General features: G+C 40.3%; 1 protein-coding gene across 1 annotated transcript in view; it reads left to right on the top strand.

The window, feature by feature from the left end:
* The first annotated feature begins 1,369 nt into the window (after positions 1–1,369).
* Positions 1,370–14,678, top strand: part of LOC308109879 (myosin-10-like) — a 47,251-nt gene continuing 33,942 nt past the window's right edge. The window contains exons 1-3 of the mRNA XM_080463707.1: positions 1,370–1,538; positions 5,419–5,800; positions 11,448–11,604. Of these exons, the coding sequence (XP_080319833.1) occupies positions 5,456–5,800; positions 11,448–11,604 (502 nt within the window). The 5' untranslated portion in view covers positions 1,370–1,538; positions 5,419–5,455. The remainder of the gene's footprint in view (positions 1,539–5,418; positions 5,801–11,447; positions 11,605–14,678) is intronic.

Here is a 14,678-nt window from a genome sequence, read left to right as displayed (position 1 = left end):
GATCATAAAACAAATCTAAATATTTCCTCATTTACTTACTCCTCCGTGATAAAAACAGAAAATATGAACTCCCATTTGAAATAGAACACAGCATTAATTTATTATTAATTTTATTACAGACATGTCAAAACTATGGTATGAAACAAAATACAAACACATTTAAAAAAGAAAAAAAAATCTGTTTAGATTAGTTAATATGAATAATGAATATACTTTTACCCAATATAAATTAATCTCCATACGCCTATCTATACATACATACTTACAGTATATTTAAGATTCAGGATTCAAAGGCTTTATTGTCATCATCATGAATACAATGAAATTCTGAAGAAAGAAAGAAAGAAAGAAAGAAAGAAAGAAAGAAAGAAAGAAAGAAAGAAAGAAAGAAAGAAAGAAAAGGGCAATAATGTTGCAGAATGCCATGAATATTCATTATAATAGAGTCCAGTACAATATATATATATGGAGAGATAGAAATGGACATAGATGTAGATGTAGATATAGATTTTTAAACTGGATTATACATCATTCACCAATGAATGACTTGAAGTAATGAAAATGAATCCTAGTTGCACGACTAAAAAAATACATCGTAAGTGATCTATCTATCTATCTATCTATCTATCTATCTATCTATCTATCTATCTATCTATCTATCTATCTATCTATCTATCTATCTATCTATCTATCTATCTATCTATCTATCTATCTATCTATCTATCTATCCATCTATCTATCTATCCATCTATCATCTATCTATCCATCTATATAAATCGTATATGTTATCATAGCTATATTTCACGTCCATTTGTTTTTTAAGTGCCCTTGTGCTTTTACATGAGTATTTTATATATATGAAGCAGACAATCAGTTTATCTTAACTCTGCAAGAAAAGGTCTTCTTCAAACATTCACAAAACCATCAGATAGGGCCACTTGTTTTTTAACCACCTTATACATCAAAGTAAACTCAAACCAAAAACCGAATTGAGAAAAAAAAAATATATATATATATATATTTTAGATCCCATAAAAGTTAAAGATCCTAAAGAATCCAGCCTCAGAATGAATGCGAAACATGTTAGATTCCTTTACAGTCTTGCATCCTAAACCTTTGCGCCACCGTGTGTGGAATCCAGGACCCCACCTGGCGGCCTCCCTGGGCCGCGTCACGCCGCAGCAGCAGCAGCATCACCGGCCTGCAGGTGTTCTGATCTTTGGGCGGCACTCATCAACTATCAAAGTTTTGGGGCTGGGACCTCAATTTCCACCAATCACAACGCGGCATTGCACTCCTCCATCCAATCAAAATCCGACATTGCTTTGGTTGGGCGTGACCGGAGAGAAGTGCGGCGCTTCCTCCTCCCGGGCCGGAGCGGAGAGAGAGTTCGGTTGAGAGGGTGCTGGATGGTGGAGGAGTACCACTGATGAGAGAGCGGCCGAAGGACGGGACTTTGTTAACACGCATCTGGGGTTTATCTCTCCACCGGGATACCGAGAGGCACCGAAGCGCGGTGTCTTCACCCACTACGTGCGGTGAGTCCAGCCTTATCACCGGTCGCTCTCAGCGGGGGATGTGGCGGTTAGCGGCGGTAACCGTTAGCTAGCGGATTATTGTGCCATGACTTTTTAATGATGGAGGACCGGGAGCTCTGCTAGCGTTAGCCGGCGCCGCAAAGCCCTCCAGCGGGGTTGAATTACAGCTCTTCACTTAGTATTCGCCCTTCAGAGACACTGTTTGCGGGGGGGGTGTTATACGAGCTGCCGCGGTGAAACGGCGCGGTCATTGTCCGCGCGCTTCCATCCCCACCCAGACGGCTGCGCGTGAGCCTCCCACACCCACGATGGGAGGCTGCACACTTCATCCCGCAAACTCCCGTCTGCGCTCAAACCGAGACGATCCACACCAGCCGCAATTCGCCTCACAATACTTTGCGCGGGTCCTCTGCAGCCCCCTCGGTGGCGTGCAGTCGGACAGTCCGCGGGGCTTCGTGGAGCCTCTCCGGGTTTCTGGGGGGATCAACTTTGGAGCTAACGCTAGCAGCTAACCTTAGCCGCTGCAGCTGTTTGGCCTGGACACGACGAGCCGCTTCCACGACTTGACACCCGATCAACGCGTCCAACCTCCAAGCGCAGAGCATCTCTAGTGCAGGAGCGAGTGTTTCAAGGCACCTCGCGGACAGATGACTGACAAGTCTGTTAAAAACAAATCAACAACAGCAAGTGTGGATCAATTAGAGACGAGCAGACAAAGACTCAGAGATGATAAGATGAAAGCTGTAAAATCAATGTGCTGATCAAATGACATTAAGACAACATTGAATGTCATTCAGGAATACGAAGACATTTTTCTAATGACAACAAGGCGTATGAAAATGGATTGAAAGGGAAATTCCTGGTAGATTCTTAAAATGGGCTATGATGGAATAAAGAAACAATAAATGAGGAAAAGTAGGTAAAGGTCAAGTGAAATATAGAAAGTGTAATCCCAAAAAGGTAATGGTATAGATTTCAAATGAAGGTGAAGTTGCTGCATCAACATTTTGCACATCTGTATTGTAATTCTCTCGGTTGACAGCTGAAAGTGACTGGAAGGATGCATAGACACAACAGCCTGCAGCCACACACACACACACACACACACACACACACACACACACACACACACACACACACACACACACACACACACACACACAGCCCCCCCCCCCCCATGACCTGACCCAGATCTGTATCTAAATAGTGCCTGATTTAAGCTTGGGACTAGATTGTAGGTTAAATATCCCAGATGAGGTTGTCTTAGATTAATAAGACAGGAGCTTGAATGGAGCTTTCTGACAGACGAGTCCTTGCATCAGCTGTTGAGAGCATCAAGTGCCAACTTATACAACAGTTACCCTGCTCTGACTTATTTCCTCTTTAGTTATTTCGTCTACTATTTTTAACCTCCACTTGGTTTATTGGATTTTCAAAGTCATCCTCCTTTACGGAATCATTGCCCATCGAGTTGCAACGGGCGAAATGCAAGACTTGTATTAATAGTTTACAGTATCAAACAAGGATGACATGAATGGCGCCTGATCAGCACAATTAAAAGCAATACCTGTCCAGTTCTCGGTTATAGTACAGAAATCAAATACATAGATGGAGAATTTTAATCTTTTACTTTTTTTATATATTAAAAAAAAAAAAGATTTCCACACTGTAATAAATCAGTTTACACATCTAATTTAAAGAAATTCATCTATAGCTTCATACATTTTGAATAATTAGTAATTCATAAATTGTGAGAATAGGGGTGTTTGGTCCTTTTTGTTTAAATTTTTTCTTTTGAATAAGCTGACAGTGGTTACCTGCTACATAAAAACCAGCAGTTACTGCTCAATTAATTACCAGTATTTATTTTGATTAGTCACAGTGAATTGTAAAGGATCTCTCTTGTTTTTTAAAGCATAAGATGACATTCCACGATCATTTTTCATTAATTCCAATAATCTGTTGATTTATCATTTGGGATTTAAAATGTAAACATAAAGTAAAATGTTTGTCATCCTTGCTTAAAGCTGAACATATGCCTTCAAGTTACCTTTTTTGTCCCATCAAAATATTTCAATAATCAACTTGTAATTTTTCTTAACTGTTTGGTCTGTTTGAATTGTATATTTTTAAAAGCAAAATATTGATCATCATTGCTTGAACCTGAAGATAATGTCCTCAAATAGGGTAAATGACTTGAGCAAAAAAAAAACCAACAACTTAAAAATTCAACTACAAAAAAACTAACAAATCCTCTTGAAGTTAAAGCAGAAACCATTTAGCATGTTTCCTTTCAGAAATTACCTGCTGATTACCTAATGATCAAATTCGCTTTTCTTTTCGACTGTTTCATAGATTGAGATTGACTTTCTAAAATGTGTCATTTGTGGGGGTTTAATGTTTTTATTCTTTGTTTCTTTACTTTGCTTTAATGAAGCGAAACAGGTTTTCTTCAGAAACGGCTAAAATTGTGAATTTACTGTGTATGTGGGTTGGTTATGCATGAGGATGGAGGCTTGACACTCACAGAACTGTCTGTGTGGGCAAAGCTGATCCTTCTGGGAAAATTCACAGGCCTACTACATAAGAGAATTAACAACAATAAAAGCCTGAATACAAACAATTAACATTGACGTGTTCATTTAGTTAGAATTCCTCATTAGATCAGAATAAAGTACCTTTCTATCTTAGATATCATAGGGACTCCCACTCATAATCACTGTTTTGCTGTAGGAAAGGCCAAGTACCATGTGTTTAGATAACTCGCATTTCTATGATAGAAGGAAATTAAAATAATGTCTGATCCTCATCAACAACAGCGTCACAAGTCCCTGCAGAGTAATGACAGGCCTGCACCAAACACTGGATGATGACCGTGATAAGCTTTGACACCTGTCACTCCACTGGACATGCTTTGAAATTTATCTGTTAAGACTTCTTCATTGAAACTTGGTAAATAACATTATGTAGAAATATAACTAGTTATTGTCACCTTAAGGTGTTTTGGTAGAAATCTTTTGTTTTTGTAACAGGAGGAGTCTGATCATTGTGATCTGATTGTTTTCACTGCCAACATTTAGCAGCAACATGCAGCGACTTCAAGCTCACAGAAAGTCATTGATTCTGTTCTACCTGACAACCAGCAACTGTTCTTTTTATATCTCTCTGACTGTAAAGCACGGTCGATGAATGAGAGTGTGGTTTTTCCAAAAAATGTAATAGAATTATATGAGAATTGATATGTTTTATAAAAACAAGGACCGTGGTAGAAGGTAGAATCTGTTCATAGCGCAGGCCTTCAAACGTTAGCGATTCAAATGCATCATTACACAGAGCAATGCTTGACCAAAGCTTCTCTGTATAGCCTTTCCATCCATCCATCCATCCATCCATCCATCCATCCATCCATCCATGATGACATTATACCCAATTCAGGGTTGCGGGTTGCCAGACTCGATTCGATGGATGAAGGCAGGATACAACCTGGATAAGTCACCAGTCCATCACAAGGCAACCAGAGAATAACAGACAATCACACACACTTGTTAATTTGTTCAGTATTGTGTTGAACTCCATGGTGACTTTGAGTTAGTTTGGAAAACGAGTGGGAGGGGTTCGTAATAGGAGAAGACAACAGGTGCTGTAACCAACACACATCAAGGCTTATTTACCAGCCTGAGAAATTACAGCACAGGTGTGTATTAAAAGTAATCCTGGAACTGACTCCCATCTCTGTGGCATAAAGGTGACTGCTTTAAGAATCTAGAGATACAATCACTCGTCTGTTGTAAAGGAAAAATCATTTTGTAGGACATTTTATTCAATGCATGGTTTCTCTGTGTTGGTAATGTACATTTAATACTTTCTCTCTTCCACACAGGTGTCCAAGAGTGGTCTGCTTCTGGTTTCCAGCAGCGATGTCACAGAGGAGTGGGCAGGAGGACCCAGAGCGGTATCTTTTTGTGGACCGCGCTGTGGTTTACAACCCAGCAGCACAAGCTGACTGGACAGCCAAGAGGCTAGTATGGATCCCGTCGGAACGCCACGGCTTCGAGGCTGCGAGTGTTCGCGAGGAGCGCGGGGAGGAGGTGGTGGTGGAGCTGGCAGAGAATGGGAAGAAGGCGGTGGTCAACAAGGACGACATCCAGAAGATGAATCCGCCCAAGTTCAGCAAGGTTGAGGACATGGCAGAGCTCACCTGCCTGAACGAGGCGTCTGTGCTTCATAACCTTAAAGACCGATACTACTCTGGTCTCATCTATGTAAGTCACTTCTCTTCATAAAAAGTACTGTGCTCTGATCGTCTTTATCTTTATCAGTCTCCTAAAAGTTTCAATGTCAATGTAAAAGCATAGACTTCGTCATTTAAAACATGTGGTGTCCAAACTTACAAATTCTTGGTCTTTGTCACATCCCAACTATACACGTTACTAGAGGATATCAACTAAGAAACTGATCAACAACAACTGCTAATACCCATTTAAAAGTTTAGTTTTGTGACCTTTGTAATATGAAGCTTATCCAATTATCTAAAAAAGTTTTAATGGTGTACTGTATCATAATGCATATTACCACAGTAAGAGGTTCCCTCATGTGAACAAGCTCATGTGTGTCGCTATAGTTCTACTGTGTGGTTTTTGAGATGACTCGGTCTATAATACAACTAAAGTGCACATTAATTACACTGATGCGTTCTAAGAAAAATGCAACTTATTTCCAAATCGTCTCATATTTCAGTCTACGAATTTAAGAGAGTGACAAACGCATCCCCTTCAGTGAACAAGCGATTATGTCGTACGTAATATGCCGATTACCCTTGCGATTATGACCCAGTTAACAACATGCATTCCTGGAATAGCCCATGCACGGAGCGTGTAGGCCTCCTGAGACCCGGCCAGGAGCCAGGTCCCCTTTCACACTGAGAAAATGAAAAAATATCCCTGGAGCAGATACTTGAAAAAAGCTGAATTTCTATTTAAGCACCAATGAAACTCATGTCCTTTGTAAATGATTAGGAAGTCAATATAAAATATTGTTGTTTTAAGTCATTCAAAAGGCTCAAGTGTGCCTTTCCAGTCTGTTCCATTTGTGCTCAGAGCTGTTTTGTTGTGTTTTCCTTTTCAGACACTATCTGACAAGCTAGCTGTTGTGAATGTGGAACTTTGTCCTGTTTGGTCAAATGTTTATGGGATTGACTTTCAGCTGTGCTGTAGTCCGTATCTCTTATGTGCAGTGTAGTAGAAATATTAATATATATTTGGACAACTGACTATACCACAAGTGACTGGTTATGTAGCTAGACATAAATATATCAACAATATGAGAGTGTCGTACATCTGGTGACATTACCTACTATTCATGTGATTGAATCCCCACGGAAAATTTGACCGTAACTTGTCTGATAAATTCAAATTACTTCAAATTGAGGCCAAATTGTATCATTTATATATATATATATATATTAGTGAATATGATGGCTCAAAGTCGGAGAGTGTTGCATTGGAAGCTTTGGACTGTCTTTGCTGACTATAACTTTATTCAAAATCTTACTATAAGCTGAGTGAGATGGATCCTAGTTAATCTCTTTGTTGTTTTTATTTTTTTGGGGCCAAAGATAAAAACTGGTTCAAGAGTTAACCTCTTCAAACTTGATGGTACAATGTAAGAAATCCAGCTTTCTTCTGAAAGGCTGTGCGGGAGGTTTTACAAGTTCAGGTTTTGTTTAATCCAGATTTTTTAAGGCCCGACTAAAAAGAAAAAGTTTGTATTTCAGAGGGCTTATAATGGAGCTGCGGTCCCATGTCTTAGCTCAGGAAGGTCAGTGCCGAGTCACACTGTAACCAAACTGCCTTAACAGAGCTCTTTGTGTGCACTGATAAGCAACATCTGTTTTGCTCAAATAACTGAATTTCATCAGTTGTGCTGTTAAAGAAAAAACCTGATGTGACATTAATGGGTAGAGTGTGTCTGTTTATAGCTGACCAACAAGGTCACAGAGGAGCCTTTTTTTCTGAGCTCTGTGTGCAGTCATTTTTGCTGCAGGAATCATTTTTGCCCCCCCCCCCCTCCAGGCAGGACAAGAATTCTGGTTGCCATGCCATCCAAAACTCTTTGCACAGCTTTGATAATATGGACGACACCGTGTAGGACGCTAGCTTGCAGGTCGCCGCTGCAGTCTGCTGGCTTTCACCTGAAGCTGACATTCTGCCAATCTTTAGGCCAAATTGCTTAAGCTGACTGCAAATGAGCAACTGGAAAATGAACACCACCAACGATTTTCATGCGGTTTCACGACCGAGCCTCCTTCACCTGTAGCGTTATAGCATTGAACTACTTTGTGACTCCTACAAACTTGACACAGGACTTCCAGGGGTGAAGGGAGTGTAAGAGGTTACACACTGCCCAAGGCATACTGTAGACGCAGACGTATATATCGGCCTTTAGCCCCTCAAGTGCAAAGTAAAGGACCAAGAAGTTGGGTTGGAGACACAAAGATCTGTGGGTCAGCTGCTCCAGCACTCCTGACTCTGTTTCTCCTGACATCTATTCACACAAGACTTTTAAATACAAATGAGATCATTATGATGTTTCTAAAGCAACAGGAGTTTATGGACTGAAGGTATAACATGAAAATGTTATTTTGAAGGAGGTTGATCACAAAGGCGGATCCAGTGGCTGAGTAAAAAGAGAAACCGAAGAATCCATGATGCCACCATGATGTATTATTGAATGCAGGCCATTATATGCTCATGCTTTGTTAGCAGAGGGCTGCAGCGTGCATCCTGAAGCGGATGTGTGGCAGCTCCAGGCTGAGAGCTTTGTGTCTGTTTCTTTAAGTGTCCACCTTTTATTGGAGTGTCTTTGTTCACAACAGAAATGTGGACAAAGTCTCCTTTGAGCGCCTTTCATCAGGAAACTGACCGTCAGGCTTGTCTGAGATTTTCTTTTTTGTCCACATATTGACAAAAGTTATGAGCTGGCTGTGCAGCAGCTCTTGCTTTATTGATCCTCACATCTAGATAATGACGCTTCTCCCTCACAGCAGTACATTTTGTTAACCTGTGGTAATTAGAGATCCTTTTCATTGTGTATTTTTTCAATTGTGACATAGTAGTCATTGGTCTCTACCATGTGGGGAGATGACCTCAGTCATTTTTGTTGTGTTCACCAGGGAGGCAATGTGTCCTCTGTGGTGTCCAAGCTGGTTAAATTATGGTGGACTCTGTCTCACAAGCATGCAAAGCCCCATCGTGATGACAGGTTTAGCATTTCAATCAAGCGCTGTTAGGAGACAGATTTAGAGCACCTCAAGAATTGGAGCAAATGTAAATCCTGGAGAATCTTCAGTCTTTCTGGGCAAATAAGGACATAATTAAAATGTCCCATATTTGACAAACATACTTCTTAAATTCTTTGCCAACACAGCAAAGATACTTGCAAAGACATGGTGAGGTCCAGTGATGTCAGACTGGAAGGCACTCATTTATACACAAGGAGTCCAAAAATCTTTATCCATTATGAGAGGCCCAGTTGCTAAGCACTGCTTCTCTCACGGACATTTATTGGGAAAATTCTGGAAGTGCCAACGTTTTACTCTGGTCGTGGGCTCAAGGCTGTCTTAACACACAGACTCATACATACTTTAGTAGTCATCTATTAACTATGTTTGTAATCATTCTCTGCCTATACGTTCCTCAACGAGAAATCTCTTTTTTAAATCGGTAGTTGTGCAGACGGCCAACCCACCCCTTACTCTGAGCCCCATTAATCCCACAAACAACCCCCCTGAGATCTAACATCAAGGCTGAGTCATCCCTCTCCTCGCTGCTTGTGGTCCATGCTGGGTCAGGATCGCTGATCTGTCTGCTTGGCGTAGTGCCCACCCTAGGGGGTCCTGAATGGGTTTATTACAGCACAGTCTCTGTTATATATACTGTAAACATATGCCAACATGTACATTCAATATAATCTAGCATACAGTGGGTACTAGAATAGTAATGTTAATATCACCGATGTAAAGCAGTCACACTTCAAGAGGCAAATACCACTGGTGACTTCAAAGCAACAAATCTCTCTGTAGCCATAGGTCTGTAGTCTGTAGTAGGTTGCAGCACATTGTCGTGTCTAAAGCATCTGTGCACAGGGAAGAGGTGGGGGGGGGGGGTCAGTGGCCATCTGGTAACATTACTCCCCCTTTTCTCCAGACACGTAGAATATAAGGATTTTATTGTAATTATACAAATACAACAAGCTTAAGAGTCAACTCTTGTGGCGCAAAGTACAAGTAGAACAAGACAAAAAGATAAGATATATACAAGGGAGCCAATGAAACTATAAATGCAGTATGCAATAAAAGGAACAAGCACGACAACAAACAAATGGTAGGTATGAATACTGTTGACATTGACTGAGCACTGAGTATATGTATGATAAATCATACAGGATGTTGGAGATATTGTGTGTTATGTGAGCGACAACAATATACAACCACCACAAGTGGCATACATTCATTTATATTGAATGAGTAAGTGAATTCTTGTGAGTGTTGCAGGTTCAACCCATTTTTTGCACATTTAGGCTTTATTACAGTATTCAGTGGTTGCAGTAAAAAGTTGTCCAGCTCTGTCTGAATGTTGCTGTACCATCACAGTGCTATTTCAGGCTGTACAGTATCGTAGTGCAGATAAGTGTACTGTATGAATAGATGTGTGTGTTGAAAATCCCCAGCCAGGTGTCAGTTATGTTGTTTCTGTTTTTCTGAATTCTTTTGGCTATCCCCCCTCGTCTTTCATGTACACAATCCACACCGCAATGCACCGCATGCTTTAGTTGTGCTGCTATTGTTCCAGTTCAACAACTGGGTTAGTTGGAACTGGGCCCCATGAAGTCCGCTGGCTCCCGCAGACAACATACTCAAAATAGTGCGGCTTTGCAGCTCAGTCAAGCATGGAACTCAAAAAGGTGAAAAGGACATACAGAGAAGATGAGTTAAAAACAGTTGGATGGGTCCAGGAGAAGGATGATCGTAAACAAGCTGCCATCAGACTGAGGCCAAATAATGTGCTGGTTGTCAGTGCATTTTAATATTTAGCATAAGAGAGGGTTGTGATTCATCCATCAAAATGAATATGGCAGCATGTGTTCTATATAGTCTACCTCGTGAACTCTCCTGTAATGTTGCAGCAGCAGTAGCAGAGATGTCAAGGATTAACCCTGTCCTGGCCAGTCTGTATGCATTACAGAGCTGAAGTGCAGATAGACTGTCGTGGATTAAAACCACCACCTCTTGCATTTCAGTTGTGATGTGAAAGGATTTCTGGGTAAAATTGACACCAGATTATAAACTGAATGGCTCATGTAGTTATCAGAAGTAAATGAAATAAGAATCTTAAATTCAATTGAATGCTTGGTAGTATTGTAAGCAGGCCAAACTTGAGTGTAAATTCATGAAGAAACTCCTTGTACAATAAGATTATTTCTTAAATGGCACTTACTGTATGAGTAGATGAGGAAATGTGTAGCATTCAACATTTTACTGCTAGTGTATAAGTAGAATTCATGAATAGTAGTAGTATTGTCATATCTTTTTGACAGTCCAGTATGTGTGTGTGGTACAATCTAAGCTTGCAGTAACAGGAAGGGTAATTAATTAAAATAGTATTTTTAAACTTCGCAGGAAATTGTTGTAGACATTTGGTAAAATCCTCATTTTGCTTGATGTTCCAGTTCATAAGTTCCTTATGTCATGCTCAGTGCACTGAAAGGATCCCAGTTTTTTAATGCTTGTTCATTGTATATTTACTGCTCAATACAGTCAATCCTCATGAATATAAAAATATTTTGTGTATTAACCATGACACAATCGCCGATGAATTAACAGTCCACCATGTTTCCTTTTTCTTCTTGTAGACATACTCTGGTCTCTTCTGTGTGGTCATAAATCCCTACAAAAACCTGCCCATCTATTCAGAGAACATCATTGAGATGTACAGAGGAAGAAAGAGGCATGAAATGCCCCCCCACATATACGCCATCTCAGAGTCTGCGTACAGATGCATGCTACAAGGTAAGTCTGAGTCTCACTGCTGTGTAAATGATTTATCCAAGTCCAACACACTCATAGGAATAACCACTTCAACACACGCTGAAATGCCACTGAAATGTCAGTTTATTGGTTTTCTTTTGAGTTCAATCAAAGGTCATATCTACTCGATGCATTTTAAACATAAAATAGGGGTGGATGGATTCATGAATTTTACTGATGTTTTTGAGGAAAATCTGAAGAAAATCCGAGATGTGTGGCAGCAGTGTGATTACCATCAGAAGAAGTGTTCTGAAAGATTAAACATTTGTAGTATGAAGATATGACACTGACATGGAGCATATCGGGTTGTGTTAAAGATAAATTAAAGCCCCACAGCTTTCAAGGTTTTTTGTACTAAGGTCGTAGTAAATAGTTCTGCAAGTGTGTGAGTAAGTCAACAATAACATTAGTGGACTCCGTAGTGCTGTTTGTACTGCTCATTCTTTGGGATTTCAAAATGTTTCTCCTCTATGATAGACGGTTGAAAAACACTTCAATGTTTATATCATGTGTGCATGCGTGGGTGATTATTTTAAGGAAACATTCTGCATTTTCAGCTTTTCTGGCGTTTCCGTTGTGTTTTCAAAACGTTGCCGTCTGAACGCAAAACTTTCCTGAAGCGATTTGCAAAACCAATACGTTGTTTTTCCATTTCTTTGTAGTAAACAGGGATAAACAGCACATCCATTAATTGAAAACACATTTTGTCAGAAGCAATCTATTAATGTTTTAGTCCAAAAGTTTTACTACAGATTTGTAGTTCTTTGGGTTTTCTGGTTGATATTTTTCCTGGAGGAAAAAAAAAAGAAGAAGAATTTGTGTCATCCAATCTACTCTAGTTGTCTTGTTTGCCAAGTTTTGCTTTAGTCCTCTCAGGAACAGGAATACGAGCAAGTGAAGGCCGTCCAGGCTGAGCAATGTCTTGGAGGATCCTTGCCTCTCAGTTGGCGAGCTTCCAGCCTCTCTGAGCAGTGACTGACTAGGATCAGAGAGCGAGAACAGTGAGGGCGACCCCATTGTGCTCAACAATAGATCCTTTGTGCAACTGCTCGGGCTGACCAGTGGGGGTGGTGACAAACTGGACACTTCCGTCAGTCCTTTTAGGCTTTTTCTCTCTCCATATTGATTTCACAGAAGGACGTTTTTAAAACATCAAGAAGAAGATTAATGGAACCTTTTTATCTCACTGGCTAATGCATTGGAACATAATTTTGCTGATGTTATTAATGAATTCTTCTCTTTAATGTTGAGAATTGTTTGTGCCCTGCTGTGGCTGTATTTTCTAAACTTATTTTGGGGGTAAATAGAGTAGACTTTGTAATATGTTCTCTTATTTGATGCTGCAAACACTGACCAGTGTATATCTCAGTAACCTGTGCTCCGCTGCCAATCTGTCATTCATTCCTGCTAGTTTCTTCTTTTTTACCACCATTCCATTTCTTCACACCCTCTCGTCTCTGCAAACTGTTTCCATGTGGTCATGCATCGGGGGGGGGGGGGGGGGGGGTGAAATGGCCAATTAGCAGAGCTTTGATACAAACATATTTTTGTTGGTTATTTCTTCAGCTTGAGCGAAGCAGTGACCTCTGCCCTCAAGCATTTCAAAGCGCTGGCCGGGTTTACTGTACTTCGCTTAAGTAGGCAGCCGTGACCTGTAATTTTAAATGCGGCTCCAACCCATTTGTGGTCATATCAGAATTAAGAGAGTTGTGAGTGAAAAGGAGGTTTGTAGGTTGGAGATTAGTGGAGGGCCAGCTGCTGCTCAGCTGTGGCCCTGAGCATTTCAGCAACCTGGTTAATATGTGAGAATATCCAGCTGTATAGATTAGCATTGGTGGTTTTTTTTCTTTTTCTCTTTCCTCCAAACTGACAGTAAAGTCATGGGAAAGCTAAACACTGGCAGATGCCTTGAGTTTCCTTCTGTGTTTTCGAGGTTCCAGACGTTGGAAGTCTGGTTTTTCTACTCAGAGGGTGTTTGTCATTTTTAATCCCAACACAGGTAGAGTGATCAAATACACTCGACGGGAAAAAACACTATTCAGTGACTCACACAAGACAGAAAGCTGTTTTAGACTCATTTATCTTTTTGATGTAAAACTTCACCACAAAAAAAATAAAAAATAAAAAACTGACAATGAGTTATTCGCAAATTATAAAACTACTAGACAGAAAAAAAAAAATGCTTGGTGTTGCTCCAGTATAACCAACAACAAAAGTTAATCAAAATCTCTGGCAGATTGTCGACAATCACATTATTCAAGCTGCTTCTCTGTTGCCTCGGAATGATTAAACCGCTGTGATGAACGCTGGACCTTTTACACTTCATGCTCAGGTTTTGCACCGTCAGTTGCCATCTTGTCAAGAAATACCATTTCAGGTGATTAATTTCTTCTTGGCTCTAAATTATGACCTCTGGAGCTGAGCAGATTGCAGAGTCATATTTATGACTGAAGGGTGTATAAACCTGGCAGGGATCTGTTAATTACTGCAACATTGCAGTGAAACCAGTCACTGCTGAGATGGGAGGTTAAATGAAGTGTTACCCAACAAAGACTGGGTGTAGACTGTTCTCTCCACCCGACTGCACATCTGTCATTGATTAGTTCAGATAAACTTTATATAATTGCCTGCCCTCACTGCCCTGTCAGGGAGCTAATTTTATTGTATGTGGAAATGTGTTGTAGGGGAATGCTGGTCCTTTTCTTTCCCATGACTGAGGCATTCAATGAATGTTCATGTCAGCAAGTCAGATGTGTTTAAGTAGTGGACATGCATCAACAGCGCTGAAAGCATCCCAGGTGGAGGTATGAAACAGGGAGTCTTTGTCCAATGGAAATGGTGTTTAATCAGGGCATTCGGTCACATTCAGCTAAATCCATCTTGAATTATTGAGGTTTTCCCCCAAAACACAAATAAATGATTTTGAATGTATTTATCAATCTTTTGTGGAAACCCCCCCCAAAAGTACTCTTCATGTCACATATCAGCCAAATTGCTGGTATTATAAAAAATATTAGATGAATCATTTGAAGAATGCCAAGTTTATAAGTGAAACC

Source organism: Lipophrys pholis (assembly GCF_963383615.2).
Source record: "Lipophrys pholis genome assembly, chromosome: 5".
NCBI classification, from domain to species: Eukaryota; Metazoa; Chordata; class Actinopteri; order Blenniiformes; family Blenniidae; genus Lipophrys; species Lipophrys pholis.
Note: the sequence above shows the minus strand (reverse complement) of the source record. Positions and strands in the feature narration are given on the sequence as shown.